This window comes from Nyctereutes procyonoides, unplaced genomic scaffold (genome assembly GCF_905146905.1).
Source record: "Nyctereutes procyonoides isolate TBG_1078 unplaced genomic scaffold, NYPRO_anot_genome, whole genome shotgun sequence".
Taxonomy (NCBI): Eukaryota; Metazoa; Chordata; class Mammalia; order Carnivora; family Canidae; genus Nyctereutes; species Nyctereutes procyonoides.
This window is the reverse complement of record NW_026575052.1, coordinates 17024177-17052172: the sequence shown is the minus strand read 5'-3', so window position 1 is coordinate 17052172 and position 27996 is coordinate 17024177. Positions and strand designations below refer to the sequence as shown.

At 56.0% G+C, this 27996-nt stretch overlaps 1 protein-coding gene across 3 annotated transcripts; it reads right to left on the bottom strand.

The window, feature by feature from the left end:
* Position 1: 1 nt before the first annotated feature.
* KIAA1522 (KIAA1522 ortholog) lies at positions 2–27996 on the bottom strand. 3 transcript variants are annotated; one of them, XM_055331486.1, is made up of 7 exons: positions 27676–27996; positions 6561–6731; positions 6425–6480; positions 6016–6139; positions 5287–5403; positions 2622–5198; positions 2–2185 (listed from the first exon to the last, which is right to left on the bottom strand). In XM_055331486.1, exons 1-7 carry the CDS (start codon positions 27917–27919, stop codon positions 2163–2165), a joined length of 3312 nt encoding a protein of 1103 aa, XP_055187461.1. In that variant the 5' UTR covers positions 27920–27996; the 3' UTR covers positions 2–2162. The 3 variants fall into 3 exon arrangements, with proteins under 3 accessions (XP_055187461.1, XP_055187462.1, XP_055187463.1); XM_055331487.1 differs by lacking the exon at positions 27676–27996 and adding an exon at positions 17988–18177; XM_055331488.1 differs by lacking the exon at positions 27676–27996 and adding an exon at positions 8882–9020.

The window sequence follows — 27996 nt, the reverse complement described above, 5'->3', positions numbered from 1 at the left end:
CCGAGTTTTAATCATTTAATTAACACCTTCGAATGAAACACACAGAGAGCTTTATCATGTGTCTCACTCAGGCTTCAGGGCAGAGGGAATGGATTGTTTGTATAGACATATCAAAGACTCAAAAATTTAAAGAAATATATATATATATACTTCTCTCTCTAGCATTTTTGTGGAAATTAAAAATCAGAGGCTTTTGGTCTCTCCATTTGCACTAGGTCAAGCTCATTTACCCCAGAGGACAAAGAAGGGCTGCCTCTTTTAGATCCTCCCTTCTCCTTTGTACTCTGTCCCACCCAGTGGGGAAACAAGCTCAGAAGATTCTAGCTGAGGATAAGGAGCTCAAGTAACATTGAGAGGGCAGGAGAGGGAAAGAAATACAGAAGTTGGGCTCCCTCCTACCTCCAGCAGCTACAGGGCTGCTGCCAGGGCCTGGTTTCATGGAGTCTTCAACCTGGTCTTGGCTCCCAGGGGTTTTGGTCAGGAGCTCTGAACAGAGCCATGCATACGGACTATCCTCTTTCCCCAGCTCACTGGGCAGGTGTGACAATTACCCAGGAGTGGCTCTCCCTAACCCACGGGGCAAGGGAGCAGCCTTGGTTTACAGCTACAGGGAGAAGACAGTCATGAGGGAGGGCCAGAGGGACCTGGGCTCTCGTACCACATCCCCTATATTCCCAGCTCTTGTTCTGGGAGGGGTTCAGTCTCTCCAGAGAAGCAGCTAAAAGTGAGGTTCTTTGCCAGGCTCAAGCCCAAGTCACTGTTGAGGAAAGAGGATCAAGACAGAAGGGGTGACCCTGGTGGCAGCCACACGACTGTGGAGGGAGGTACCAGGGCCAGTGGGGAAGTCAGCTTACCTAGATAGGTGGCACAGGCTGAAAATAGGTCATTAAAATTCCTAGAGGAGAGATCAGTAGCAGAGGCTGATGGCTAGGGGGCAATCACTCAGCCTGCTCCCTAGGAGCACTGAACACCCCCACACACACGGACTAGGGAAGAGCCTGGAATAGAGTGCACCTTTGGTTTCCCATCCTTGTCACTCAGTGTCAGCTCCCCCCTGTGAAACCACCTGCGCTGAAAGGCAGCTGCAGAAAGAACATGCACCAAGTAAAGAGAAAGGTCACAGAATGTAATCTATAGGGCTAGGTCTGGGCCCACTGCCCAAATAAGCACTCCCCTTGCCAGACCCCTCCACCCACCTCCTCAGGACTTCCTGCCCAGCTGAAAAGGACACAGCTTTGCCACAGCCCATGGGCTCTGAAGTGTTGTGCCCGCCTGCCCACCCCAACCTGTACAAGTGAAACAAGGGGCGGATGTTTGGCATCACCAAAGTGTCTACTGAGATGTCTCCCTATTCCATTCTCCTACTCTCCGGAGACACCTGGTTCTTTTCCCCCATCCCCACCCAGGCCCTGGCAGTCTCCCACTTGTCCCCCACATGGAGCACCTGGCAAAACTGGAAGGCAAGGAGGGTGGTTGGTAAGTTGAGGCACAAGAGGGCTAACCCCTGCTGCACCTTTTGTGCTTTGGAATTCCACAGCCCCGCTCCTGCCTCCAGCCTGGAGAAGCCTGTGGGAATACAGTGACTCGCCCACCTCCAAGAACTAAGGAATGGGCACACTGGATCGGAGGGAGGGGACAGATTGGTCCCAGCTAGGGGCCAGCTACTGCGGACTGATGCTGCTACCATGTAAACAGGCCCCTGGAATGTGGCTTCACGGGCCCTGGAGGATGGACATGCAGCCACTTTTCAAAAGTGCTTTGATTCTGGACTACAGTATGTGCATGATTTGAACATGGGGTGGGGGACAAGGGAAAGAAACAAGTGAGGTGCTCTGCTCCCAACTGTGTGGCCTCGAGGCCAGCAGGGGGCGCAGCCACCCGCTCCCACTAGCTACCTCCTTCAAAATGAGGCTAAGGCCAAGACAAGCAGCAGCTGCCAGAGGGAAATCCATTGGGGGCGCAGGGAGAGGCAGGAGCTGGATGACTTGGAGGACAGATCAACACCAGGCTTGCATAAATATCGAAGGCTGTGAAGGTTAAGGCTGCAGGCATCCTCCCTACTAGATGAAGTGTCTGCCGTATCCTCTCGTCCTTGGAGCTGCTCAGGTCCCTGAGATTGTATTCCTGGGATGGGTCAGCAGTGCCAGCAAGGTGCCTGGTGGTCAGACCAGCTCTTTCTGTGGGTCTGCAGGGGGTGGGGGGAGAAAGGGACGCTCAGCATGGGGCCTCCCAGCTTGGTTCTGGATGCCCCAAGCACATCCTCACCCCCTCAACTGACCAGCCACCCATAGCACCAGCTGGATGCTTTACAAACAGTACCTCTAGCACGCTCACGTGGGCACCACTGCCCTGCACTTTACGGTGAGCAACTTAAGGCCAGAACGTAAAGAGAAAATGGCAAAGTTGGATTTGGAACCCAGTAGGTCTGACTTCAAAGTCCCACACACCACGCTGCTTCACTAGCTTATCGAGGGTGACAGCTCACCCTTCCCAGAGCCAGAGACCAGAAAAATCTTAAAGCCCCAGTAACAAATCCCTAGTAGTGGGACTTCAGACAGCTATTTCCCATCACCAGTGATGGGTGCCCTCCTCCCCCCCCACACACACACTGTCCACCGTACCTGAGCCAGGCGGGCCCGGCTTCTGCTCCCCAGGGCCCACCAGCTGCACGACACTTCCATTCTCCGCCAGTTCCCCCTTAGTCCTGTCCTCGGAATGGAGCCCGTTGGTGGGAGGAGGAGGAAGGGACTCAGCCCGATGAAAGGCGGGGGAGCTGGGTGATGGGACCCCCCCAGAGGGCTTGCGGGCCACGGGTGGGGGAGCTTTAGGTGGCTTCTTTGGGGCTTGGGGTGGCCGCTGCTCTGAAATGTTCCGAAGTTCAGCCACCAGATTCCGCTGGAGGTCAGCCTGGGTCTCTGGGGACACCGGCCGCTCCAGCTGCAGCTTCTTGGTGCCCTTGGAGAAGATGAAGCTGGCCATAGAGGCAGGGGATTGGGGAGAGCGCGGCTCCGCCTCAGGTGGTCCATTGGGCTGGACACTCACGGGGTCCTGGCTGGCAGCCAGACCGGAGGCCTTGAGTCGGACAGCAGCATGGAGCCCCGAGGAGGGGGCTGGCGCGGGGCTGGCCCGGCCCGACAGGGCCCTTCGTAGGGGCTTCTGGGGGGCCGATGGCCCTGATGCCAAGCTCGGAGCTACCCCAGGAGTGCCCACGGAGCGCAGCCGCACCATCTGCAGGAGTGAGGGCGTGACCAGGGGTGCAGCAGCATCCTCCCTGGGAGCCCCACTACCTTTGCTGCAGCCCACGGGTTCCTTCCGCGGGGCCTTGGCCAAAAGCCCTGGGACAGAACCAGCAGGAGGTGGGGCCGGTGGAGCTGGAGGAGGGTCTGGGGAACTGAGGAGCTGGCTCTGGGAAGAGACGGTACCCGAAGAGGTACCCGAAGAGGACAAAGCAGCCAGGGATCTGACAGGCCCTGGGGGGTCTGAAGGGCCTGCAGGCTCAGGGGCAGCCACAGAGAAAAAAGCCTCCTCGGGTGGGGGGAAGTCAGCCATGGACAGGTCCTGCTCCTCAGGTACAGGAGGCGGGGGTGGGGGCCAGTGGGGGTCTTGGAGGGACTCCTCAGCAGTCTCGGGGGCAGACAGGGCCTCAACCACCTCTGGCTTCTTAGTGGGTGGGGGGGGAGGATGATAAGATGGGGGTGGGGAGGGTGGGGGGGACTTGTCTTTAGAGGCAATGGGAGCCCCCGGTGGTGGGACCAGGGCTGTCTGCAGAGCTGGCAGGGGCTCAGGACTCCCATCAGTGGTAGAGACAGGCCCGGGGACCGCAGCAGGAGGAATGGGAGCCGGGGCAGCTTGGTTAGGGCTCTTGGACTTGGAAGGGGGTGGAGAGAAGGGGGCAGGCACCTTGGGGTGAGGAGGTATGGCAAACCTGTCACCCAGCGCAGTCGACATCTGTGTACCAGAACGATCTGAGGGGGCTGGGTCAGAGGATGAGGAACAGAGGGACGTGAGGGAGGAGGAGACAGAGGCCCCAGGAGACCGAAGGGAAGTGACCCGCTCTGGCTTAGGGGGCTGGGCCTTGCCTGGGGAAGCAGGGGCCCCTGCTAGGCCCTTGGGAGGGAGGGTAGGGGTACCGCTTTGGCTCGAGTACCCGCTGGAGGGTGAGAGCGTCCGTTCTGGGGAGCGTGGGGGACGCCGGGAGCCACCTGGAGACAAGCCAGGCACCCAGGGGCCTGCTGAGTTGGGGGGACAGGGGGCTGCCCCCACCCCCTCTGACCCACCAGTGGTGGGTGGCCGGGGCACCTGCGGCTGCTGCTTCCGCTCAGGCTTGGGTGGCAACCCCAAGGGCCCATCAGGTGAGGCCAAGCCCCGCTGATGGAGTGAGTAGGTCCGGCGGGGAGGAGGCGGGGGCCGCTTCAGCTTACGTAGGGACACACTCCGGCCAGACAACTGCCCACTGCTCCGAATGCTGACTGTATCTGAGGCCTCAGCAGTGCTGCCCCCACTGGGGGAGCCCCTCCCACTGCCCCCCTGTGGAGGGGGGACCGCACTATTGCAACCCACAGAGCCCTCAGGCCCACCCTCAGAACCACCCTTGGAGGAGAGGGTGGAGCCATCAGACACGATCGTCTCAGAGGACTGAGAGTGGCTCCAAGTGTCACTGGAGGAGGAAGGGTGGCGGCTGCGGGGCTGCGGACTGGAGGCTGAGGAGAAGCGGCCCAGCGAGCGGACAGAGGCAGGGCTGGCTGACAGCAAGCTGCAGCGGCTCAATGTGCGCAGGCTGCAGCGGCCCAGGGCCACCACGTCCACTGTGGGCGGTAGGACAGCATCCGGGATCAGTTTTGACAAGTAGGTGGCCTGGGGCGAGATGGACATGGCTGGGCTCAGGGGCTCTGGAGGCCCTGCCCCTCCTGTGAGTCCAGGCACCGCTAAGGACATGGGCCGGGTCACCGGTGGGGGCCGGGCCCCCGTGGACCGACCAACAAGGGTGTCATCCCGGTAGATACGGTCAATGTGGCGCTGCAGCATGGCCTCTGCCTCGGCACCAGCCTCGGCCTGTGCCTCCAGCGCCTGCAGGGACACCCGGGCCCCTGTCCCCAAGGCTGGGCCTGCCGGACGGCCATCCACTGTGGGGATGCGGACGGCATCCCGGGGACCAGGAGGCCGAGGGGTACCCGGTGCCTCACGCTCATTCCGCAGGCCTGCATGGGACAGGGAGGACATATGAGTCAGCAGAGGGTTGGGCCGGAGCTCCCCACCCCCCCGCGACCCTCCTACTCTGGGGCTCACCAAGTTCCTTCTGCACGTGCTGAGGCAGCCCCAGGACCGTGCTCCGTCTCTCACGCCGCCGCCGCCCTGACTTCCCGGATGATTTGGAAAATGAGTCATGAGGTCGGAAGGTAGAGCCTGGGGGCCAGTCCAGGGGAGAGAAACCATTAGAGAGCAGGTCTCAGGGCACATTTTGCAGAGCACTGCTTTCGCAGAATAACTAACAAGAGCTCTGCAAAAAAAGGTTTCCATAATCAAGTAGGCGTGGGCAAAGCTAGGTTAAACAAAGCTAGACACTTCTTTTCTGTAAGACTGCTGGAAGGCTTTACTAGGCCAAGGATAATTTCCATTTAGTGAACAATTATTATGTGTTAGTCAGCATGCCAAACATTTGGCATTCATTCTGCTAATGCAAGTACTCTTATTCTCATTTTTATAGAACATCAAACGGAAGATCGGAGTGGTTATAGGTTGGCCCCAGGTCACCCAGCTGCGACGCAGCAACATCAGGCTCAAACCCAGGTTTCCTGACTCCTAACTGTCCAGCTTTGTGGTCTGTGTGTGTGTCATGAGTCTCCAAGAAGACGCAGGATACTGCGTTTCCTGAATTCACTGACTCACAGAGCCTGGGCAGGAGGGTGCCAGATTAGGAGGAAAAGAGGAAAGCTGCAGGGGCTAGGACCCCAGATCATGCCCACCCACCCCACCCCACCCCGCCTTGTCCAAGAATGTGGGCTGGTGAGCAGACACCTTTGCGCTGGATCATCTCCGAGCGGATGGAGAGCGCATCCTCTGCTGTGGAGCTCTCGGCTGTGTAGGATGTGGTCTGACTGCAGAAGGAGATGCTATCCTCATCCGGCCCGATCCGGGAAGACTGTTGGTGGAAGGAGATGGGGCCCTGGTATCAGACCAGCCCAGAAGCCTATGTAGACCTCTTGCTTTTGCCCCTTTGGGGCTCCCCTTTGCAGCTTTTGACTCCAACTCTCCCTGGCTTCACCTAGCACTGAGCAGACATCAGCTGGCCTGGCCCTTAGGAGTCATCTAGCCCTTCAGGATACAAGAAGGAAATGGAGATCCAAAAGGGTTCAGAGACCTATTTGCCAGAAATTAACCATGGAGGGAAAAGCAGAGTCAGGACTGAGCTGGGGGCAGGGCTCACCTGGATGCTCTGGGTGTCTCCATGGTCCCAGCCACCCTTATTCAGTTTCTGTTTTTCTGGAAGACACCAGAAAAGTGTGTTGAGCCAGGTCCCTGACCTTGGGAGCCAAGAGCTGTACTGGAGGGAAGGAGGTTACCTTGGTGTTGGAGGGAACGGAGCCCCTCCTGGGCCTGTGTGTGCAGCTCTTCCAGGTGAGGTGGTCGCCCACTGGGGAAGAAGACATTGTCCTGCTGCTCATCCACGATAGACCCTGGCCCCTGGCCAGGCCCTGCACTTAGACGTTTGTCACTCTCAGCCTTGGCAGAGCCTAGTGGAATGAAGAAGGAAGACAAGTGAGGCCCGAGGGCATCTGGGTCCTGGAGGTACCAGGCACCACAACAACGGCACCCCTGATCCTGAGACTGCACACAGTCCTGCACAGACAGACAAAGACTACTTCCCCCAATCTGTACACACAACTCAGAGTTCTCAGTTACACACTCAGTACACACAACCCCTGCATACACATACAAACTATCCCCAAGCACACTTTTATCTGAGTACCCACACCACACAAAGGACCCCATACAGGTCATATACCCAGGGCACACCAGCCCACCATATATGCACACAACACCCACAGGTTTCAGGATGTACACAAATAAACAGCACCCAAATATAAATACATCTGGAAACCAACATCAAACAGGGGCTCCCACAGAACACACCTAGCCCCTACATATATACACAATATCCACAGTCCCCATTCTGTACATACTCAAACAGTACCCAGATATACACACAACTGTACTGGCACATCACTCAGGGCCTGACTCAAAGCACCCCATATACATATGGCCCATAGCAAGTATATCTCTCTTGTCTCCACATGCCAAGCTCCACTTTATGGAAAACAAACCACCCCCTTCCTATATACCCTTGGCCCAGGCCCAGGAAGACACTGTGGGACACTAGGAAGGGGTAGAGGCCAGCAGGGGTCATGACCAGAATTCCCAGGAAGTCCTGGGAGGAGGGACAAACCAGGGACATGGCCTCTGTGTCCCATACTCACCCATGTGGCTGTCCCTTAGTGGAAGGATGGGCAGGGGGAGAGGAGAAGGCCCCAAGGGCCTTCTACCCCCAGACAAGGCAGCTCTAGCCTCTCTTGGGAGAACAGTCCCAGGCATTCCCCCACTCCTGGAGGCCCCAGCCCCCAGTGCACAGGAGCCAGGGATCCATTACAAAGGATCCTGTTACCGGCCCCGCCCATGGGGAAGCTGGTCATCTAATCCTGGGAATGGGGGGCTGTGTCAGCACTCTGCAGCCCCAGCCCCCCTTTAAATGGAACCCACAACATAAGCAAAAGCACTGGGAGGGTCATGTGACCTTGGCAGCACCTTGTAGAGAGGCAGGAACAAAACAAGCCACACCCCAGGATCAGGGTCTTCGGCTTAGACACCAGCCCATTCCTCCCTCCTTGGCCCATTCTTCAACAGCCAGCTCCTGCCCCAGGAACCTGCAGGAACCCTACAAGGTCAGAGCTCCTGGGTCTCCTAACAGCCCAACCCATTGAGTCTTGCCTTATCCCTGAATTTTACAAGCTGGGGAAACAGGATAGAAAAGGAAAGGGCTTGCCTAAGGTCATCCAGCAAATCAGCGTCAATGCCAGGACCAAGCTCCAGGTTCCTGGAGGGGACTCCTGGATCACACTCAAAACTGAGGACCTAGGGATCCCTGGGTGGCTCAGCGGTTTAGCATCCGCCTTCCGCCCAGGGTGTGATCCTGGAGTCCAGGGATGGAGTCCCACATCAGGCTTCCTGCATGGAAGCTGCTTCTCCCTCTGCCTGTATCTCTGCCTGTGTGTGTGTGTGTGTGTGTGTGTGATGAATAAATAAAATCTTAACCAAAAAAAACCTGAGGACCTTCCTTCCCCATCAAAAGTCCAATGAACGCTGGCCCATGTCTTAATCCAGGCCTAAAAGCCCAGTTCCAGAAGCAGAAAGCAGGCATAGAACCCTCCCTCCAAAACTTCTCCACCGCCCCGCCCTCAGCCTCTAAACAGCATTTTGGTGATCACGTCCCAAATTCCAGGGACACTACTTTCCTCTCTACTCTGCTCCCCACACACTGTGGGGCTTGCTGACCTGGGAGGGGGTGCCCTGCCTCTCAGAACTGAGGTACTGGGGTGTACCCAGCATAGTGTGGGTAGCCCTGGCGGGAGCAGTCTCACCCAAGGGCTGCAGGCTTCAAGGTCAGAGACACCTGCATTCAGCCTCCCAAACCCAACCAAGCAGACAAAGGCAGCGGAAAAGCCGCTGGACAAAGGCGCAGCGGAGGGCAGGGCAGCCTGGCCTCATTACTGCTCTCCTCCCCCACCCATGACCCCTCCCCAGCCTCGATCCCCCTTTTTAGGAAAAGGTCTGGCAAACCGAGGTGTCGGGGTCCCTCCTCTCCCCCTCCCCAGCCACACCCACTCACCCTTCTTCTTAAAGAGCCCGAGGAGGGCCGGCAGGCGGCGGCCCAGGAACACCACCATGACCGCGGGCGCCACTCGGGCCGTCCCCTAGGCCGACCTCTCCCGACGCCGGGCGCCGCCTTCACCCGGAACCGGCCCCGAGCGGTGCGAGTCGCCAGCCCAGCTGCAGAGCCGGCGCCAGGCGGGGGGAGGGGCTGCTCCCCAGGTCCTCCTCCCACCTGCGCCACTGATCCCGCCCCCCCGCCGACCCCGCCCCTCAAGCGGAGTGCAGAGCAGGAACCTTCCCACATTCTGACGGGGAAACTGAGGCCCGGAACCTGCGGACGCTTGGCTCTGGTGGAGAGTATGACCGGCAGAGCTGAAAATGCTCAGTCCCAGGGTCAGACCACTATCCCGTCCCCAAAGTCCTTTCCTCAACAGTCAGGAGCCAAAGCCATGGCAGGGGTCCCCGGCTGCCAGATGGTGGGTGGAAGAGCCACCAGACTACACTTGGCATGATGCCCATCCCCAAGTCCTCCTGGCTGGTGAGGGTAATTCCCTGGGGAAGGAACTCAGAGGTGGAGAACCCAGGCAGAGGCCCAGAACTGCCTGCCATGGCAAGGCCATTGGCAAAGAAAGGCCCCTGGAGGGGTGACAGCCAGCCAGGACACAGGGACCCTGGGAAGCCAGGGAGACGCCCAGAGTAGAAACACAGTGGCTGGTGGGAACAACTCCTCATGTGTATGTACAGACCCACACTTTCCAAAGGACTTTCTTCCCATTTTGGTCTTCTGGGAAGTAGCCCAGAGAAGCACTGTGAAGTCTCCAAGGTCACACAGCAGAGGCAGGCTTCATCGTATACCTCCTGCTCCTCCAGCCCAGGATCCTTCCCACTGGCCTCACTGTGACTTGGTGACTCTGCTGGCTCACCAGGCAGAGAGAATGGAATTAGCCAAGAAACCCGGTCATAGGTAAGGGGGTGGGAGGAGGTAACTGGAGGGAAGTCAGCTCCAAGTTCAAACTCACCTCCGTCACACACAAGTCATGACTTCATATGGAAACATGACCAATGAACTTCTCTTTATAAGACTGCTATGCCCATTCATTCAACCAGCAAGTATTTATTAAGCTAGAACCTGAGATTACAGCAAAAGGAGGAGAACTTTAACTTGTTCACCCTAGACCTAAATCGGTGCCTGTCATACTGTGGATTCAATAAACATTTGACAAATACAAGAAAAATACATGAGTGAGGTAAACTAACAATACAATTTTAGATCAGTGAAGACTGAGGAGCTGTGACAGGGAAGGGGGTGCCTCTAGAGGGCATCAAGGAAAGACCATTGGAAGCAAAACCTGCAGAAAGCGGAGGAGCCGGCCAGGGCAAGTGTGGGCATGGAGCCTTCTGGACAGAGACAGTAGCAAGTGTAAAGGCCTCAAGGCAGGAGTGGTGGAAGTTGGGGGTGGTGGGAGGGTCTCCCAGAACAGAACAGAGGGCCATGGGGTGGAAACACGGTGAGCAAGGAAGAGAATGGCAGGAGCCAGGACGGGTGGGGCCCCACAGGTCAGCGTGGAAGGTTAAACTGGCTAATGACAGTGTTAAGAGATCCCCTTGGGCAATCCAGAAAGAGTAGCTGAGGCTGTGGGCGAGAAACTGTGTGAAAACTGTCCCCAAACTCACCTCAGGATACCCCTCATAGCACCTTTCTCGCGGAGTCATGAGGGGTCTAAGAATTCACAGTGGCTCCCCCGCTGCAAGACCCCTCTGCAGCCCCTTCCCCATCTGCTGCCCCACCTCTCAGAGACCACTCAAGCAGAGGCTGAGCCCTCGCTCTCTGGAGAACAAACTTTTGTGCAGCTGTACCATCTGTACATCCACAGATCATTTAAATATGAACAACAACCCTAAGTTGGTACTTTTATTATCCCCACTTGACAGATGAGGAAATGGAGGCCAGAAAGGGCAAGCTGGGAAGGGCAAGGTGGCATTTGCCCTCACGACAACTTGAACCTGAAAGCTATGCTCTGTCTGCCATGCCAGCCACAGACCTGATCTCCCCTCTGAAGAAGGGCTGAGGGACCCTATCATCCCCAGAGATTCGAGGTTTCTCTGCCAAATCCTCCCCTCGCCCCCCTCTTAGGCCAGACCCATCTGCCCCCTAATGCGCCCAGCTCAGGCAGAGGAGAGCAGTAGCCTCACACTTTCAGAGCGATTCATGCCAGCTGCTGGAGAAAGGCAAACAGTCTCTTCCCTCGTGCATCTGACAACGGCCCTTCGATGCAGGTTCTCGAACATACTCTCCGGTAACTGATCCTGAACCTGTGAGGCTCAGAGGGCTAGGTAACTTCCCAAGCTCCGACTGGCTCCAAGACTGAGGCCTTTAACCCCGCAGGACAGTCATCCTCAGCTCCCACTCACTCACCCCCGGCCCCCTGCAGCCAGGGAAACTCAGGGCTGAGCTCCACTAGGGATGAGGGGTGGCGGTATTGGAGGAACATCAGCTCAAGGTCCCAGACACCCAGCTGGTGGTCAGGGCCACAGCTGCAAATTCCCAGAGGATTCAAGGCTCTCACACTTGATAACATCTGGTTGCTCCAGCAACACCCCTCCCCCCACCCACCCACAGCTTGGCCAGAGCATGAGGTCTCTCTGAGCCACCCAAGGCTCGGGTCCACACACCTGTGACTTGCTTAGGGAGGGGCTCAGCAACCTGTGTCTCAGGTGGACGGCAGGCGCCTCACAAAAAAACTGGGGCCCAGAGAGTGGAAGGACCTTGCCCCGGGCCACATTTAGAGTCCTTGTTCCAGGACCTTCTGCCCTAGCACAGTCCAGAGGTACAGCCTGGGGCAGAAGCTCACCAGCAGCCTCTACCTCCCCTCCTCCCCCACCTGCCTGAGGAAGGAAGCTTCCTGGATAGAAGACACCTTGCTCTTGGCCACACCCCTAACATGAAGGTCACACCAGGAAGCACACAAGCCAAGTTCCGGAACTCAGAGAAAGTCCACCAGCAGAGGATATGTGCGCGAGGACCTCCAAAATGTCCCCCTGGGGCCCACCCACAGGTGTGTGCTCTCAGGACCACATCCACAAAGTACACCCAGGCCACCCTACTCCAGGTCCTCCTCACACACGAGCAAGACTACAGACTCACACAGGACCCAGCCAGGTGGCTGTGTGTACACAAAGGCAGGTGCCTGTACCCACCACTCTGGGGCTTTCCTGAGCCGAGGGACAGGGAGGAAAGGGGGAGGGAGCCCCCAACCCCCAAGGCCAAGTGTACATTTCTGCGCATGCGTACACACTGTCTTGGCAACATCCTGCATGGGGTGAGGCCTCAACCTGCCCCATTCCAGAGCAAGGGGCGGGGGTGGTGGCGCGCCCACAACCAGGCAGGCCTGACTCAGGGGAGAGGAATGAGGGGGGAGGGCACAGCTGGCCAGGTGGCCTTGCTCAGGAGCTGGAACCCTCTGGGCCTGGGCCTGGGCCTGACCCTGCTCCCCCACTACCACATCTGACCCCAGGCCAACTCAGAAGCCAAGATTCAGAGTGTTCAGAGGTCCTAAGTCTCAAACTCTCTGTACTGGTGAACAAACCAGGGCCCTCCAATTGGAGCAGACCTCAGAACACACGGAGATTTTATTCTCTTAGAGATAAGACAAAGGGACATGAATATCACAAAAACTTCCCAGTGAAGGTTTCTCTCTCTTCTGTCTCACAGAACACCTAACAAGAAACCTGAAAGGTGTGTATGGCTTTCTTTTTCACAAATGAGTACAAGGGAACAAGTCCAGGGAAAGTGACTTGCTCAAGGTCACCCAACCAGGAAGTGGCTGAGCCCACATTCAAACCTGGGTCTCCAACACTTTCATGGTCCTAAATCTGAAGAAGTTAAGGGATGGGGGGGGTGCGCAACCTCAGTTCCTGCCCAAAGAGGGGGAGCTCTACACCCCACCTCTGCAGAAGGGAAATCCCCCTCCTTCCTTCCCTCAGTGGAAGACCCGCCCTAGAGCTGAGCTGCCCTAGAGCTGAGCTGCAGAGCTGCAGAGCTGACAGGCCGGTTCTAAGGTAAATATGGGGGAGCAGGGAGTGCCCCTGACAAGGAGAGGAGGATCCCATGCCTCAGGCACCTGGGGGAACCAGCAGCAGTGCAGGGAGGAATTAGCTACAATAATATTAATAAATGTCATAATGAGTTTCCGGGTCAGTCTCTGCTCCTGACAATGACATAATAATCTCTTTCGGCCAGGGTGCGAGTCTGAATTCCCAAGAGCTCTTTCCTTTGTTCCTTCAAGGCACGATTATTCCTATTTTCTAGATGGCAGAGAGGCAGCCACAATAAAGTCGAGAGAGGAATAGCCCAGGAGTCAGGAGGTCTGGCCTCGGACGAATGAATCAGCCTCTCTGGGCCTCAGTCTCATCTGTAAAGTAGGACTCACATCTGCCTCACCGAGTGCCTGGGAAAGCCACAATCACACTACCAAGTACAAACACAAAGTGGTGTGCTCAGAGGGAGCCTCTGCCTCTCAAGGGTGGAGGGATGGGTAAAGGTCCCTCTCGGGGCCCCTCTGCCTTTCTACTCACAACTGGCATTTATGCGTGGTCTCATGAAATCCCCCCTCACCCCACAGAGGCACCCTCTCAGGGTTGTGACCAACCTAAGGTCACACAGCTAGTAACTGGCAAAGTCGGGGTATATGAGCCCAGCTCTGACGGGCTGCAAAATCTTGTTCTTCCCATGCTACCAGAGGCCTCTTCTCCCACCCACTTCTGGAGCTCTCTTCAAATCCCAAGTGGCATTAAGGACCATTATTAAGATAAGATCTGATAAGGGACACTTCACAAGAGTTCCCTATTGGCCCATTAGTGACCTAGCCCTAACCCTTCTGCTCTGGAGGGTAGGGAGTTTTAAGGTCAGACCAGAGACCCCACAGCCCTGGGAGTCAGGAGCCTCAGGTTTGAGCTCTCCCTGACCCTCAAATGCAGCCTGATGCTGAGCCAGGTTGTGTCTTTTCCGAGCCTCAGTGTCTTCATCTGTAAGATGGGAGGGTTGGCGAGCCATTTCTAAAGATCCCTCAGCATGTAGAGCTCTGCCCCTCCAAGGGTAGTGGTCCCCCGCTATGGGTCAGGGCCTGGGGCAGCAAGGGATCTCTGATCCCTCAGACCAGAGAGGGCTGGGTCAGCCCCTTGTCTGGAAGCCCAGGGTTTCCACAACCAAGTCCAGACATACAAATGGGGGAGACAGCAAGAATGCTGGGGTAGGAAGTAAGAGGAGCAGACTTTTCCCAGGTTTGGGACCTACAAAAGACCCCTGGCACTCCAGGTACAGAGATAGAGGGAGGGATGAAAAGAATTCCAGATGGTCTGACTCCACCAATGACTTAAATCCATTCCCTCAATCTCCTCATCTGCTCCGGGGTGGGGGGTGGGGGGCGGGGGGCGCAGGGGAGGGGGAGGATCCATCCATGTGTATAAATCTGACAGTACAATGTCTCGGAAAAAGAAGGCGGTATGGTGGGCGACGCTCCCTGGGCTCCCAATTCACATCCTCCACCAATCCCCCAAACTGCCCAGGACCAGATGCCCAGTGGAGGGATCCCTGGGTGGTGCAGCAGTTTAGCACCTGCCTTTGGCCCAGGGCGCGATCCTGGAGACCCGGGATCGAATCCCACGTCGGGCTCCCTGCATGGAGCCTGTTTCTCCCTCTGCCTGTGTCTCTGCCTCTCTGTGTGACTATCATAAATAAATTAAAAAATTAAAAAAAAAAAAGATGCCCAGTGGACCCAGGGAGGGTATGGTGGGGTTGGATTCCTGAGATTGAAGGCCAAACAATGCCAGCAGGTTACAGTATCTTTCCGGCAGTGAGAAGGCCTCCCTGTCCCCCTTCATCCTTCCCTTTCATCCAAGGGCATTGATCCAACGGACCAACAGTTCCTTAAATCTCAGGTCTCCATTTCCCACCTGCTCCGTCTCTGAGCCCTGGGGGGCTTCAATGCGTTGTCCTCAAACCTGCCCCTCTCCCACAGCGCTTCCTCCATTTGTGCTCCCTGGGTCCAAACCCCCAGGACCTCAAGCTTTCTTTGCCCAGAGGATCTGTAGGCACCTCAGTCATAAGAAGAAACCCGTCTATTCCCAAAGTGATAAAGGGCACAGGCTTTAGAATTTGACAGGCTTGGTTTTGAATCTCTGTTCTGCTACCTCCTGCTGAGTGGCCATGGTTAAGTGACTTTGCTTCTCCAAGCTCCAGCTTCCTCATCTGTAAAATGGGGACGATAATGGCTTCTAGCCTGTAAGACTGTTGAGGGATGAATGATTTAACCAACGTAAAGGGTTTAGCATAGGCCCTTATTTTTAGCTCTGAGTTATCATCTCTGTCACTGTCCCCCAGCCAATCAGCCTTGAGCACAGAGCCTTCGCAGCCCCTCTCTAGCCCTTATTCCCAACATCTGGTTAATCCCAAGTCCTATCACTTCTGGCACCTCCTCTGCAGTATCTCTGCAGCTGCCACTCCTCCCCACTCCCACAGCCTCCACCCTGTCCCCAGCCGTCACCTCCTCACCACCTCTCCCCTGGATTACTGCAATAGCCTCCAGACTGCTCTCTTGAGTTTCCACTCTCACCACTCCACCTCCCAACCTGTCCTGCCTGCACCTGCCCCTGTTTTGGCGCCATCTTCCTTACACACCACTTTCATAGGCTCCTCCCTTGCTCAAACACCATCACTGGCTCCCTATGGTCTATAGACTCTAGCCCTCTCTGTTTGCCTTGCATTCCTTCCCTCATCTTCTCACAGATGAATCAAATGGATAAGTACTCAAACCCCAGTCCCATACCTGGGCATGTAACAGCAGAGGCCAGGCTGGGGAAGCCTTAGAATCCTCAGCAGAGGTGAGACCAAAGGGACTGGAGCCTGCATTCACAACGGAACTCGTTCTCTTCCCAAGCAAAGGAAGGAGTCTCAGCTACATTTCTCTCCAGCCTCCACACTCAGGCTCAACTCTTTGCCTTTGCTGACGACCATCTTCCCAGAGATGAAATGCATCCCTGGTCATCTCTCTGGTTTACTCAACAGTTCAGGACTCATTCTAACCCTAGAGTTACTTCAAAGACCAAAATTTAAGACCACCACCCCCTCTCTATCTTCTAAAACTGACCCCAACCCAAAAGCTTTTGAATATACCTCAGCCCCCACACTTACTTCTGCGTTGCCTTGACATTGCTTTCTGGTTTTGTAGGGCCACTTTAAAGCCTGCTTAGTCCCTGAATAGCAGCAGGAACTGTAAGCACAGGGCTAGTGGGCAAGAGACTGTGAACACAGGCCTCTTCATTTCTCTCTCTCTCCACCACAAATGGTCACAAGTCCGGACCCACAGTTGGTTCTCAGGAAACCATCAGATTAGAGTGGCCACAGGAAGGCAGGGGAAGAGCCCCAGCCCCACCCCTCGGTGCAGAATCCGAGAGGAAAGACAGGTGGACACATCCAGGATTTCAGAATTGCTGGGACAAAGGGACTCCTGGAAGGTCCTGGAGTCTCTCATCAATCTACCTTCTGAGGAATCCTCAGAGAGCCCACCAGAATGTAATTAACCCTTTCCTGCTGTTATTTTGATTATCATAATTATTCTTCAAACTGCTACTAGCAAACGACCTTGGACAAGCCCACCTTCTCTAGACCTCAGTCTCTTTATCCACAAAATGGCTAGGCAGACTGTAAGGGTCCCAGAGGTCACCTAAGCTATGCGCCACCCCCCCAATCCACCAACAGACCCCTCTGTAGGAGCCAAGAGGTCCAGAGATGTGAAAGCAATCTGCTCAAGGTCACCAGAGCCCATACCAGAGCCACACTGAAAATCCAGACCCCCTCATTCCCAACCCAGGTTCCTCCTGTCACCCCCTGTGAAGAGGGATGAGATCATCAGGCTCATTTCAGAACCTCGAGGAATGTGGGCCACCCTAGGAAGATATGGGAAGGATATCTTCCCTCACCACAAGAGAAGGAACCCCACCCCACCTTCTCCAGAATTCTTTCACTCCCAAAGACCAGAAGGAACACCTGTCTCTGTTGGAAGACCCCTTATCTTCTCCAGGGGTAGATCTACCTCCATGTCCCTACCCCATCTCTGGATTCACCAGGTAAGGGAACTAGCCACCCCCCACAGCCCCTCCTCCAGCACCCCCTGGGACTCTGGGGGATACCCTGAACTGTCGCACCTGCTGGGGGAAACCAGGAATCCCATCTCCCAGCCCTAGGATTGGAGGCCTTCTCCATTCTCCCCCTCCACCCACCCCCCACTTGGAGGCTGGAATGTGACCCCGCGGAGAGATCCCGCAGCAAGCTGGGAAGGGCTGCGTTCCAGCTCGGTGGCTGCACTGAAAGGGGGGACATGCGGCAGCGACCACGGGGACCGCGGGTGGGGGGAAGGGGGGAGGAGAGGCAACGGCGACGCAGGTGGGGGTGGGGAGGGAGCCCAGAGAACCAGTCCAACTCCCTATCACGCCTGATGGAGGCGGCCCCGGAGTCTCCAGCCCCTGGTTTCCTGCTTCTCCCCTGTACCTTTGTCTCCCCTCCCTCCTGCAAACTTTCAGCCTGTTGGGGGCTAACAAGTGTGAGTGTGTGTGTACACAAGTGCCTGAGGGTCTGTCTTTCAGCCCGAGTGTGGGAGTCTGGCTGGCTGTGCAGTTTTTAACCCGTGTGTACATCTGTGTGCCTAAGCCACGGGCAACTGTCCCTACACGACTGATGTGTGTGTGCGGTTGTGTGAACCTGCGCGTGGGGTATGATTCGCGGGGCTGTACAAACCGTATACCTAGGTAGCTGTACCTGCCTCAGGGTCTGTGCGTCCTACAGCGATGCTGTGGCTGTGTGTATGTGATCTTGTGTCTCCATGTCCGTACATGTGAGTGGGTGTTGTGTGTGGCCGTGTGAATTGTGAACATGTACGTGCGCCCGCCCGTGGGTATTAGTATGTACGTGTGCCTCTTTGCGCATGTGAGGGGTGGGGTCTGTGCGGGGGATTCCCGGCCCCCCACACTCACACCCACCAAGCCCCGGGAGGGGGCAGCAGCGGTGGCGGCGGCTGCGGCAGGGAGACCCTCCTCCCGCCTGCCCCGCCCCCACCCCCGGCCCCTACCTGCCGGCCGCTTCGCCGACCGCCCGAACCGCCAGAAGCTGCGGGCCCGGGGGCCGCTGGGGGCCTTCCTCTTGTGGTGTGAGTTGCCCATGGCGGGCGCGGGAGCCGGCGCGGAAAGCCTAGCGCAGCCCAACCAGCCGGGCCGCCGGGCCCGCAGCCCCGGGAGGGAGGCAGAGAGACGCGCGGGCGGCCACCGCAGGCGCCCCCGGCCCCAGCTCAGCCACGCCTCCGGGCCCCGCGGCCAATGGCCGGGCCGGGGGCGGGGCCGGCCGGGGGCGGGGCCTGGCGCGCGTCCCGCAGGCTCCGCCCCTCCCGGGACCTGGGAGACCAGCTGAGCCACCCCACCCAGGGCGCTCGGGAAGGCCGGTGCGTCCAGGTGAGGCAGGCGGGCGGCCGGCTCTCCCAACCGCGGGGCCGCCTCTCTGAGGACTGCAGTGGAGCCCAGAGAACTCGGAGCAGGGCCCCAGGCGGGCGGGGTCCGGAGCCCCGCGGCTGCTAGGGCCCCCCAGTCACCACCCCGTGAGTGTCACGTGTCTGTGTGTGTATCTCCTGTCGCTGTGCCTGTGCGTACAAATGTATCGATCTGACCGTATTTCTGTATTTCCGTGTCCAAAATAACAGCACCCTTTTATATAGCGCTTACTGTGTGCCAGGCGCTCTGATAACTGCTTTCATGCCACCTAACAATTCTACAAGGTAGGTAGTTTTATCATCTCCATTTTGCAGATGGGGAAATCGAGGTTCCATGAAGTCAGGTAGTCAGCTGACTAGCCCAAAGTCGAGCAGTAAGCTACAGAGCTAGGACTCAAACCCAGACTGACTCCGACACCCACTGACCCTGCTACTACCCCTCTAGTTTATCTGTGCCTCTGCGTGTAAACTGGGCATTGGTAATTGTATGCTTGAATGTGGCTGTGTAGTTGTGTACCTGTGTCTATGCCTGTTACCCTGAACACTTGGATCCCTCTGTGTAATCATCTGTGTGTGTGACTGTGTGTCTGTATCCATATGGAGTCTGTTTTCAAATGTCTGGATGTGTGCTTTTGTGTATCTGCCTAATTGTGACTCGTTCTGTCACATTGTGCCTGTGACTGGAAGTAATGGAGTGTATAGGTAAATGTACGTGAAGCCACCCATGTCTGTGTGCCCCTCACTCAGCTCCCCTGATACAATTTCTCAAACCTAGGCCAAGCTTCACCTTTTCCAAAAACTTTCCAGGCTGTCCTCACCTCTGTGTCCTTACAGGTGCCCTTATGCCCAGGGCCCAGAGCCTGGGCAGTGAGTGACTCTCCTTTACCACTGCTCTGCCCCATCTCTCCAACTAGGGGCAGCCTGGTGTAGCAGAGAGACTGCTTGGCTGGGAGTCCAGAGCCATCAGTTCTAATCCCCACATTGCTCATCCTTTCTGCCACCTGGGCAAGCCCCTCCACTACACCATGCTGCATCTTATGCCCAGTGGCTCCAGGGCACCCCGTCCCTCCCTGCAAAATTGGAAAGTCAAAGTTGAACCTCACCCTCCTTGAGGCCTATGTCTTGCTGAGAGTCTGAGGTTAACAACAGTACAGTCCCTGAGGGGTTATATTTTATTCATCCAACCAGAAAATACTCTTGTCAAGCATGCACTATATACCAAGCTGCATGCATCAGGCTCCCGCTTTGCACAAAGAAGGGGGTCCTAGTGTTGGAAGAGACCTCAGAGTATCTGCTAGCCCAATTCCCTTAATTTACAGATGGAGCCCATAACGGAGAAAGCTGGTGTGGAGGAACGGAGACAACGCTCAAGGATAACGTCCAGATCCCTTGGCATGAGTTGAGCGATGGCAGGTATGCAAAGAGCTTCAAGGGATGTCTGGAAGGTAGCAGGTGCCTTAGCCTTTGTAGGAGGCCTTCCAGCAACTGTCCTGTCCCCAGCTCAACCTCATCTCCCACCACACCCCTCTCATTCTCAGAGCTCCAGCTGCACAACCCTGCTTACCACCACCACCACCCCAACCCACCCCCACACCGCCAACTACACACTTCCAGGCCTTTCCACGTGCTGCTTCCTCTTCCACCTTTGCCTGGAAGATTCCTCGTTCACAACACCCTGCTGGACAGTCTGTTCCTCCAGGAAGTCCTCCTTGCATCCCTCCTCCCCTAGCTCAGCCTCCTGTGCTCCCACAGGCGGTAGTATGGCTCTCTGATAGAACGGATCATACCTCAGGGCCCCCCAGCACCCTGTGTAACACCATCCTAACACTTGTCTCAAGACAGCAGTTTGTTTCAGTATCTCCCTTTCCAACCAGTTCCTCAAGACAGTGATCGCCTCCCTCCCTTTAGTAATCTGAAGCAGAGCAGCATAGTGTTGGGCACACAGCAGGAGTGCCGTGGGTGTTGAACAGGAACTGGTGGAGGCAAAAAACAGTGGGGCTTGCCTGGTGGGGTTTGGCTGCTGACAGAGGTGGTGATGATGGCACTTAAGTACTGGGAGAGGTGAAGAGGCACAGGCAGGAGAGTCCCAGTGTCACGTTCATTCACTACAGAGGCTGTGCTTGCTCCAGGATCCAGGAGGAAGAGTACTGCCTGCAGCCAAGAGCATGAGAGCCTGGGGTAGGACCGTGGGAAGAAGTAGATGGGATAGAAGACCAGAACTCCCGGCAACCACACAACACAGGGTTTGAGTGCCACGTGACTCCCCTGAACGGTGGGGAAGACCTCGCCTAGCCAGGGGCTTGGAGGAGGGGGTGTCCTAAGCAGACAGGAGGCCCCACTTGGAGCAGACCCCAGCAGCAGCCTTCTGGGAATTATGCACTTTGCCAGAAGAATTGGGGTTGAAACCCTTTGCAAGCTGAGCTGTCTCTGTCTCCCCTCCGTGCCAGTCACAGGGCTGGGCACCCAGAGAGACAGCTGACAGCCTTTGATGAACCGGCCCCTGAGGGCAGGAGACACAAAAGCAGAGAGACAGTGGAATATAAAAATGGGAGAGATGGACGATTTCACCCCTCCTGCCCCAGGAAGCTGCTGCCACCTACTTCTCCCCCAAGTTGGCCAAAGGACTAGAGGAGGTCAAGGGGTCTGCTGGGTCTGCAGACAGGCAGGAGGAAAGTGGAGGTGTGAATACCTGCTCTCCCCACCCCACCACTTTCACTGTGGCCCAAACAATATACAATGCCTCCTCTCATTAGTTTTCATCAGCATGTGACAGGCCAGGAGCAGCTGAGATAGCTTTGAGGGCTGGGGTGAGGGGGATTTCTCGGGGGACAGCTGGATAAGGGGAGGCTCTCCCTCTGCCCTCTTCTGACAAGAGTGGAGATTTTTTTGGCCACAGGCTTTGGCCACCCCCATTCAGCAAACCTTGCTGGTGGCCCTGCTCCAGGGGCAGGAAAGGGACAGAAGAGTGGGGGGAGGGCCCATCCTAGCCTGAAGGGGATTTCCAGAATGCTGGGATGTGTGCCATGGGTGGGGATTTGGGGCCTCCAAGAGGAGGGAGAGGGAGAGGCAGCTGGAATGAGCCCCTGAAGGTGCTGGAGGTAAGGGAGGGGATGGAGGCCTTCTAGGCCTCAGCTTCCTGCTCAGCTCATCCCACTCCTGGTAGAGGTAACTCTCTGGGATGGGATTTTCCATTTGAAGTCTGAACAAAGGAGTAGGGAAGCTGAGGGCAGCCTGGCAGGTGAGGGCTCCTGCTCCACCTCTAATGCTGGCTGGCTGTATGACCTTGAGCAAAACACTTCGTCCTCTGGGCCTCTACTGCTTGTCTGTATGTGGCATGAGGGCAGCCTGTGGCAGCTCAGGCCATCAACTCTGAGCATCTAGGACCAGCAGATGCCCATGCTCTGGGGCCCATTTCGGATCACCCACCTATAACCCAAAGGCACTTTGGGCAGGGCAGAGAGAAAGGACCACCAACCCAGCTCCCACCCTCCAGGTATTCAAAAACAGTGAGGTATGGCGATTGCTGTGCTCACAGAACCCAGACAGCCAGCTGGCTCCAGCACCTTGCAGGTGCCATGCCTGATTCTAGCACTACAAATCCCTCAACCCCAGCTTCCCCTCATCCTTCCACTTTAGCTCATATGTTACCTCCTGGAAGCCATCCCTGGTCTCCCCTCTGGGATCACTGTGCTCCCTCCTTTGTCACACTTCTTGACCCTTAATTACCTGTTCAATGTCTGGTTCCTTCCTCAGATTGTGAGGTTCATGAGGACTAGGACCTTGTGTCTCATTCATCCCCAGGACCATGTCTGGCACAAAGTACTTATTACCTAAACACTTACTAAGTATTTTGAAGTACATTAGTGAGGCTCCCTCTCCCACCTCCCAAGTCCTCAAGGCAGATAATGCCCATCCCTTCGTAGGGGCCTAAAGGAAGTGGATGCAGATTCCTCTATGAAAGTCACTCCCGCATTGGATGTATCCCACAGCAGAGGGATTGGTCCAGGCCCCAGGCTAAGGACACTGAGATGCCCTACCCAAGAAGGTAGCCAGAAAAACAGACTGTCCAATTCCAAATCCTATAAGCACCCTGCTCTAGTCTGGAGGCAGTAATCTCTCTGGGGGCTATCACAGAGATGATGACACTGGCACCAGGCCTTGAGAGATGGATGAGTTCAGTGGATAGAAAAATAAAGAGAAGCACACCCTAAATAGGGGAAACAGTGCACACAATGGCACAGAATGTGGAACTACATGGAGTGTTTATTGAAGAGCAAATAGAGAGGTGCCTGGGTGGTACAGTCAGTTAAGTATCTGACTCTTGATTTCAGCTCATGGCATGACCTCAGGGTTTGTGAGATTGAACCCTATGAGGGCTTTGGGTCAGGTGTGGAGCCTGCTTAAGATTCTCTCCCACTCCCACTGTCCCTCTCGACTCTCAAAGAAGGAAGGAAGGAAGGGAGGGAGGGAGGGAGGGAGGGAGGGAGGGAGGAAAACAGACACTATCCTGCCCTTAAATAAGCAAGGTGTCCATTACCCAAAGTCCCTTTGGGTCCTCACTTTGCTTTAAGAGAGCTACACAGGCCCCTCCCTCAGAGAGAGATGGCATCATTCACACAGATTCTCCTTGCCCACCTACTATACCCTGTAGCCCACCAGGTCCCAATGTCTTTTTTTTTTTTTTTAAGATTTTATTTACTTATTCACAAGAGACACACAGAGAAAGGCACACACATAGGCAGAGGGAAAAGCAGGTTCCCTGTGGGAGCCTGATGTGGGACTTAATCCCAGGACTCCAGGATCATGACCTGAGCCAAAGGCAGATGCTCAACCACTGAGCCATCCAGGTGCCCTTGGATCCCAATGTCTTGTCAATGACTGGCCAAAGGGCAGACTTTCCTTTCCTGAGCATAGCTCCCACTCTTGTGGTCCCAGCCCATTCGCAAACCAGAATTCTAGAACCAGAAAGGCTCTCAGAGCCCATAAAACCCCATCTTTGTCAAGACAGGGCATGTGTGGCTCATAGTGGGGCAGAACTCAAACTCAGGAGTCTCTCCACAACCCCACACCAAGGACCATTCTTCCTGAGTGGCCAGAGTTCTTCAGGTCAAATCTACTGGACCTGAATTCTTTCCGAACTGAAGCTCTGACACACACACCCCAGCCTCACCCTGGCCACTGCCACTGCCCAAGAGCAACCTTTGGGAGGGCTACACACCATACACTCCTACAGTGGGTACTCCTCTCCAGAGTCAGAAACACACGTAGCCTCATATTGCTTTGTTTCGAGAGTATGGCCTCTGGAGGCAGACTGCTTCTGTCATTGCCGTGCTGTGAACATGATTTCCATGCAGGTGGGGACCTTGCCCGTCTCATCCCAGGTATTCACATTACCCTAAACAGTGCCTGACACGGAGTAATACAGAGTATGTCTTTTTCAATGAAGCTGAGTGACCTTGATCAACTTACTCTCACCTTCTGGGTCTGTTTTCTCACCTATAAATGGTAATAACTACCTCCTCCCAGGTTATTGTGAGGACAAAGGAAAATATTTGTGAAAATGTCCAACATAGGTCTGACACATAGCAGCCGTCATGTTACTTTTTCAAATTAGCCAGCATCTGGGGTACTTGGGTGGTTCAAGTCAGTTGAGCGTTCGACTGTTGATTTGGCTCAGGTCATGATCTCAGGGTTGTGGGATTGAGCCCTGCTTCTGGCTCCCTCCTCAGTGCAGGCTGCTTGAGATTCTCTCTCCTCTTTCTCCCCCTCCTCTCTCTCTCTCTCTCTCTCTCTCTCTCTTTCTCAAATAAATAATTAAATTAGCCAGCACCCTGCCCTCCTTCTACACTCTGCTCACCTACAGAAAGCCTCCCCTGGTTATCTGTTGGGCTCTGGTCTTGGCATCTCTCCCAGAAACACTTCCTCCCCACATACTTGTCTAGAGTCCAGGTAATATTTCTGGAAAAATATGGATTCTTATTTGTTTACCTTTTCTTATGCCTGAGTCTTCCATTGGACAAAGGTCGATTCCAGCTTCTGTGGCTGCCCCCCTCAATCATCATTACCCCTGCTATGAGTTCCTGGGGTGTAACCAAGACCTGATTTCTGAATATGGATCAGCCAATGTCCAAGTCCTTAGCATCACAACTGCAGAAACCTGCTCCCATCTAGACCATTCTCCACAGTTCACAAGGCACTTGCTTGTCTATTATCTGATTTGACCCCCAGGACACCCCTGTAAAGCCAGGATTTATTCTTCCTATTTTATAGGTAAGGAAACTGAGGCTCAGAGGGGTTCACAAGCTGCTGGTATCATGTGGCCTGGGAGGGGGAGCAGAGTTGTCCTGTCAGCCTCTGAGCCCATTCCCTCCAGGCTGAGTCTTTAGAGCTCAGGTAAAGGTGATAAATAGTATTAAGCCCTTGCATTTCTGCAGTGATTTCACATTCCTGATTTCCACATTCACTCCTGAGAGAATCTTTTTTTTTTTTAAGATTTTATTTATTTATTTGAGACAGAAACAGAGACAGCTGAGAGAAAGAGAGAGAGAGAGAGAGCATGAGCTGGGGGGAGTGGCAGAGAGGAAGAAGCAGGCTCCCCACTGAGCAGGGAGCCTGACTTGGGGCTGGATCCCAGGACCCTGAGCCAAAGGCAGATGCTTAACCACTGAACCACCCAGGACTCATGCCCTGCCACTCTTGAGAGAATCTTACGGACACAGAAATCTTGGGAGTTCACAGACCCACCAAGGCAATGTTAGCCAGAGGGTCACCCCTGTGAGAAGGTCTCCTCCCTTTCCTGAGACAGTAATGGAATCAATAGGGCCACAGAGAAGTTGCTGCCCAATGTCATGAGGCTTGCTAGTGACTGAGCCAAGATCCCAGCTCTAATTTGCCTGACTTTCCTACTCCTCCCACTCTGTCAGCTTCCCTCACTTCTCTCTGGGGTCTCCTGCCACCCATAGAATGGGTTGGATGAGATCTTTCAGCCTGACCCGCTGGCCTATGTCCCACCCCCATGTCCTATATATGACAACAGTACCAGTTTTGGAGCAGATAGTGTGAGTTCGAATCCCAGTTTGGGCAAACGAAGCACACACTGTCCCCAACCCTCAATTTTTCCATTTGCGAATGGGCTCAAGTGAGCTAATGGATACACAGCTCCTGGCACATTCAGAATAATCAATAACTGTTAGATTTCCTCTCTTTCTAGGTCTGTGCTCAAAATTCTACTACAATTTCAGTTTCCCCATTGTACTGTAGGGGAGTCAGATTAAGGGAGCCACACCCTGCATCTCAAAGACTGGGATTGGGGAGCTTCCCAGCAAAGGCCCTTGACCTCTTAGAAATTGTCTGTATATTCCTTCTTCCCGTCTCCCCCAGTCTCCATTCTGAACATTTTCCCCAGAGAGAGTTAAGCCTTTTTTGGCCTTCCCCTTCCTGACCAGCAGTGCCAATGAAGATTAGAGAGATTGGATTTATTTCTCTTAATAAACAGAAGAGAAGTTGGGCCAGGCAGGTGACAAGGAAACAATTGGAATAATAGGAGGCTGGAGCAAAAGGGAGCAGGACTTCCTCTAGTTGTACCTGGGGCCACCCACAGACATGGAGAAACAACTGCCAGGGGCAGGGAGGTGTTTCCTATGCACGTGGACTCAAGTTAGGCCGACCAGCTGCCCAGAGAGCCCAGTGCTACCAGATACCTAACACAATGCAGGGGGAGGCCTAGCCACTGACCCCATGACCCCAACCCAGGCTGTTGGAGCAGGGACCTACAGGGTCAGATTTTCCAGCCCCTGCCTCCAGGGTGGTCTCCAAAGGCAAAGGGTCCACTGCCCTGGAGTACACCACTCGCCTTCTATCTCCAATCCTGACAATCGGACCAGATTCCATCCTGCTGCAATTCTGACCCATGCCCTCTTGAGATGGGGATGACTTCAGACTAAACCCCATGGGACAGCCTTAGGAGTGACTCTGCATCCAGTTGGGAGCACAGAGCCCTCAGAAACACCTCTCACCCAAAACCCTCCCTCAGGGCTTGTCCCAGCCATCCTGGCCCTAGCACCCTGACTTCTATTTGTACCTGGGCCAAAGGCCCTCATCCAAAAGGAAGATCAGGCCGGATGCAATCACACAAGAGGCTTTTCACCCTCTTCCTGACCCCTCAAATATTCCTTCCAATTCTCTTGCAGAGGAGGTGGTTAAAGGACACTGGGAGGGTAAACACAAAATGGGATGGGCCTGCACACACCGCCATTTCCTCACCTCTGGCACTGCAGCTCAGGCCATTGGGAAAGGTAGACTTCGGAGCAGGGCAAGCCCCAAGGGAGCCCCACCCTCTTGCAGAGACACTCATGCCCTGCCTCTCAAACCGGTGACAGAAACGGGGAAAATGAGAAAAGAACCAAGCAAGTGCCCAAAAGGAAAGTGGCCCCAGTAGGGATGGGCCAAGTCAGCCACCCCTTCCGTCTCCTCAGACAGAAGCATCTTGTCCCCATCAGGCCAGAGAGAGCCCAGAGACAGGGAATTGGCCATAGTATTTTAAGTACCCATCGCAGCCCAGGTACAGCGTCTCCATTAATTTGGGCCTCAGTTTCCCCCATCTGTAAACACACTTCCAACACTGGCATGTTTCTACCAGGACTGGGAGAAGGAGTGATGGGGAGGGGCGCCACGTTTGGTTGGTTCTCACCGGAGAGCTCTCCACCCCCAGGAGGTGTAGTTTTGCGGTTTGGCCCTGGGGAGCGATAAGGGGGGCCGGGTGGGAAAGGCTAACCTCGTTAGGAGCCCAAAGCGCGCTATGGCCCACGCTGGGTCCTCTGTGGGGCTGAAACACCTTTTGGGTGCAGCTGACCTTCCGGACCTGGAGCAATCCCCACCAGAGTCGCAAGGCCACTTGCCTCCCCTACGGGCCCCAGGCCAGACGCAAGTCTCTGACCCCCTGACTCAGCAGAGGGCAGAACCTGGTTGAGCCTGGGGGAGGGGGATGGCCTCACCGTCCCAAGAGCCAGACGGCCAGCACTTCCTGCTTCAGCCAGGAGATTCCTGCCCCAGCCGGGGGTCCCTTCCCCCTAGAATGGGGCCGGGCAGAGTCTGGGAACTGCTGGGGGAGGGGGCAGCGGCGGAGAAACGGGTGAGCGGCCCGATCCCGGGCTCCCGCCGCCTCGGTGCCGGCGCCTAGGGGCTCAGCGCTCCGACACGCCGCGCGCCCCCGGGGAGCCACCCCCGGCCGCACCCTCGGCGCCGCCCGGCGCGCAGCCCAGGTGCCCGGCCGCCTTACCTCGGCCTTTACCCTTGGCCCTCTTGGCCTTGTCGTCCGCCTTCTTGGCCCGGGGGGCGGCCGATTCGGCGCCCTCGGCCCCCGCCGCCTTCTTCTTGCGCCGCTTGCCCCGCAGCCAGCTGAAGGCGCGGCGGAGGCCGGACGCGCCGGAGCGGGACTTCTTCCTGCGCGGGGCGCCTCCCGGGCCCCCCGGGCCCCCCGGGTCGTCGGCCGCAGGTGCGGCGGGGGGCGCGCGGGCCGCCATGGCGCGGCGGGCGGAGCTCCGGGCCGGGGGCGCTCAGGCCCCCTGCGGCCGGGCACCCATGCGCGGAGCGGACGCGC

Excerpts from the sequence above, each read along its gene's own strand:
- KIAA1522 (XM_055331486.1), bottom strand. The coding sequence starts at position 27,919 with ATGGCGGCCCGCGCGCCCCCCGCCGCACCTGCGGCCGACGACCCGGGG. Across the intron at positions 6,732-27,675 it reads GGCCAAGGGTAAAGGCCGAG|GCTCTGCCAAGGCTGAGAGT; the intron begins GTAAGGCGGCCG and ends TCATTCCACTAG. Across the intron at positions 5,199-5,286 it reads GCACGTGCAGAAGGAACTTG|GCCTGCGGAATGAGCGTGAG; the intron begins GTGAGCCCCAGA and ends TGTCCCATGCAG.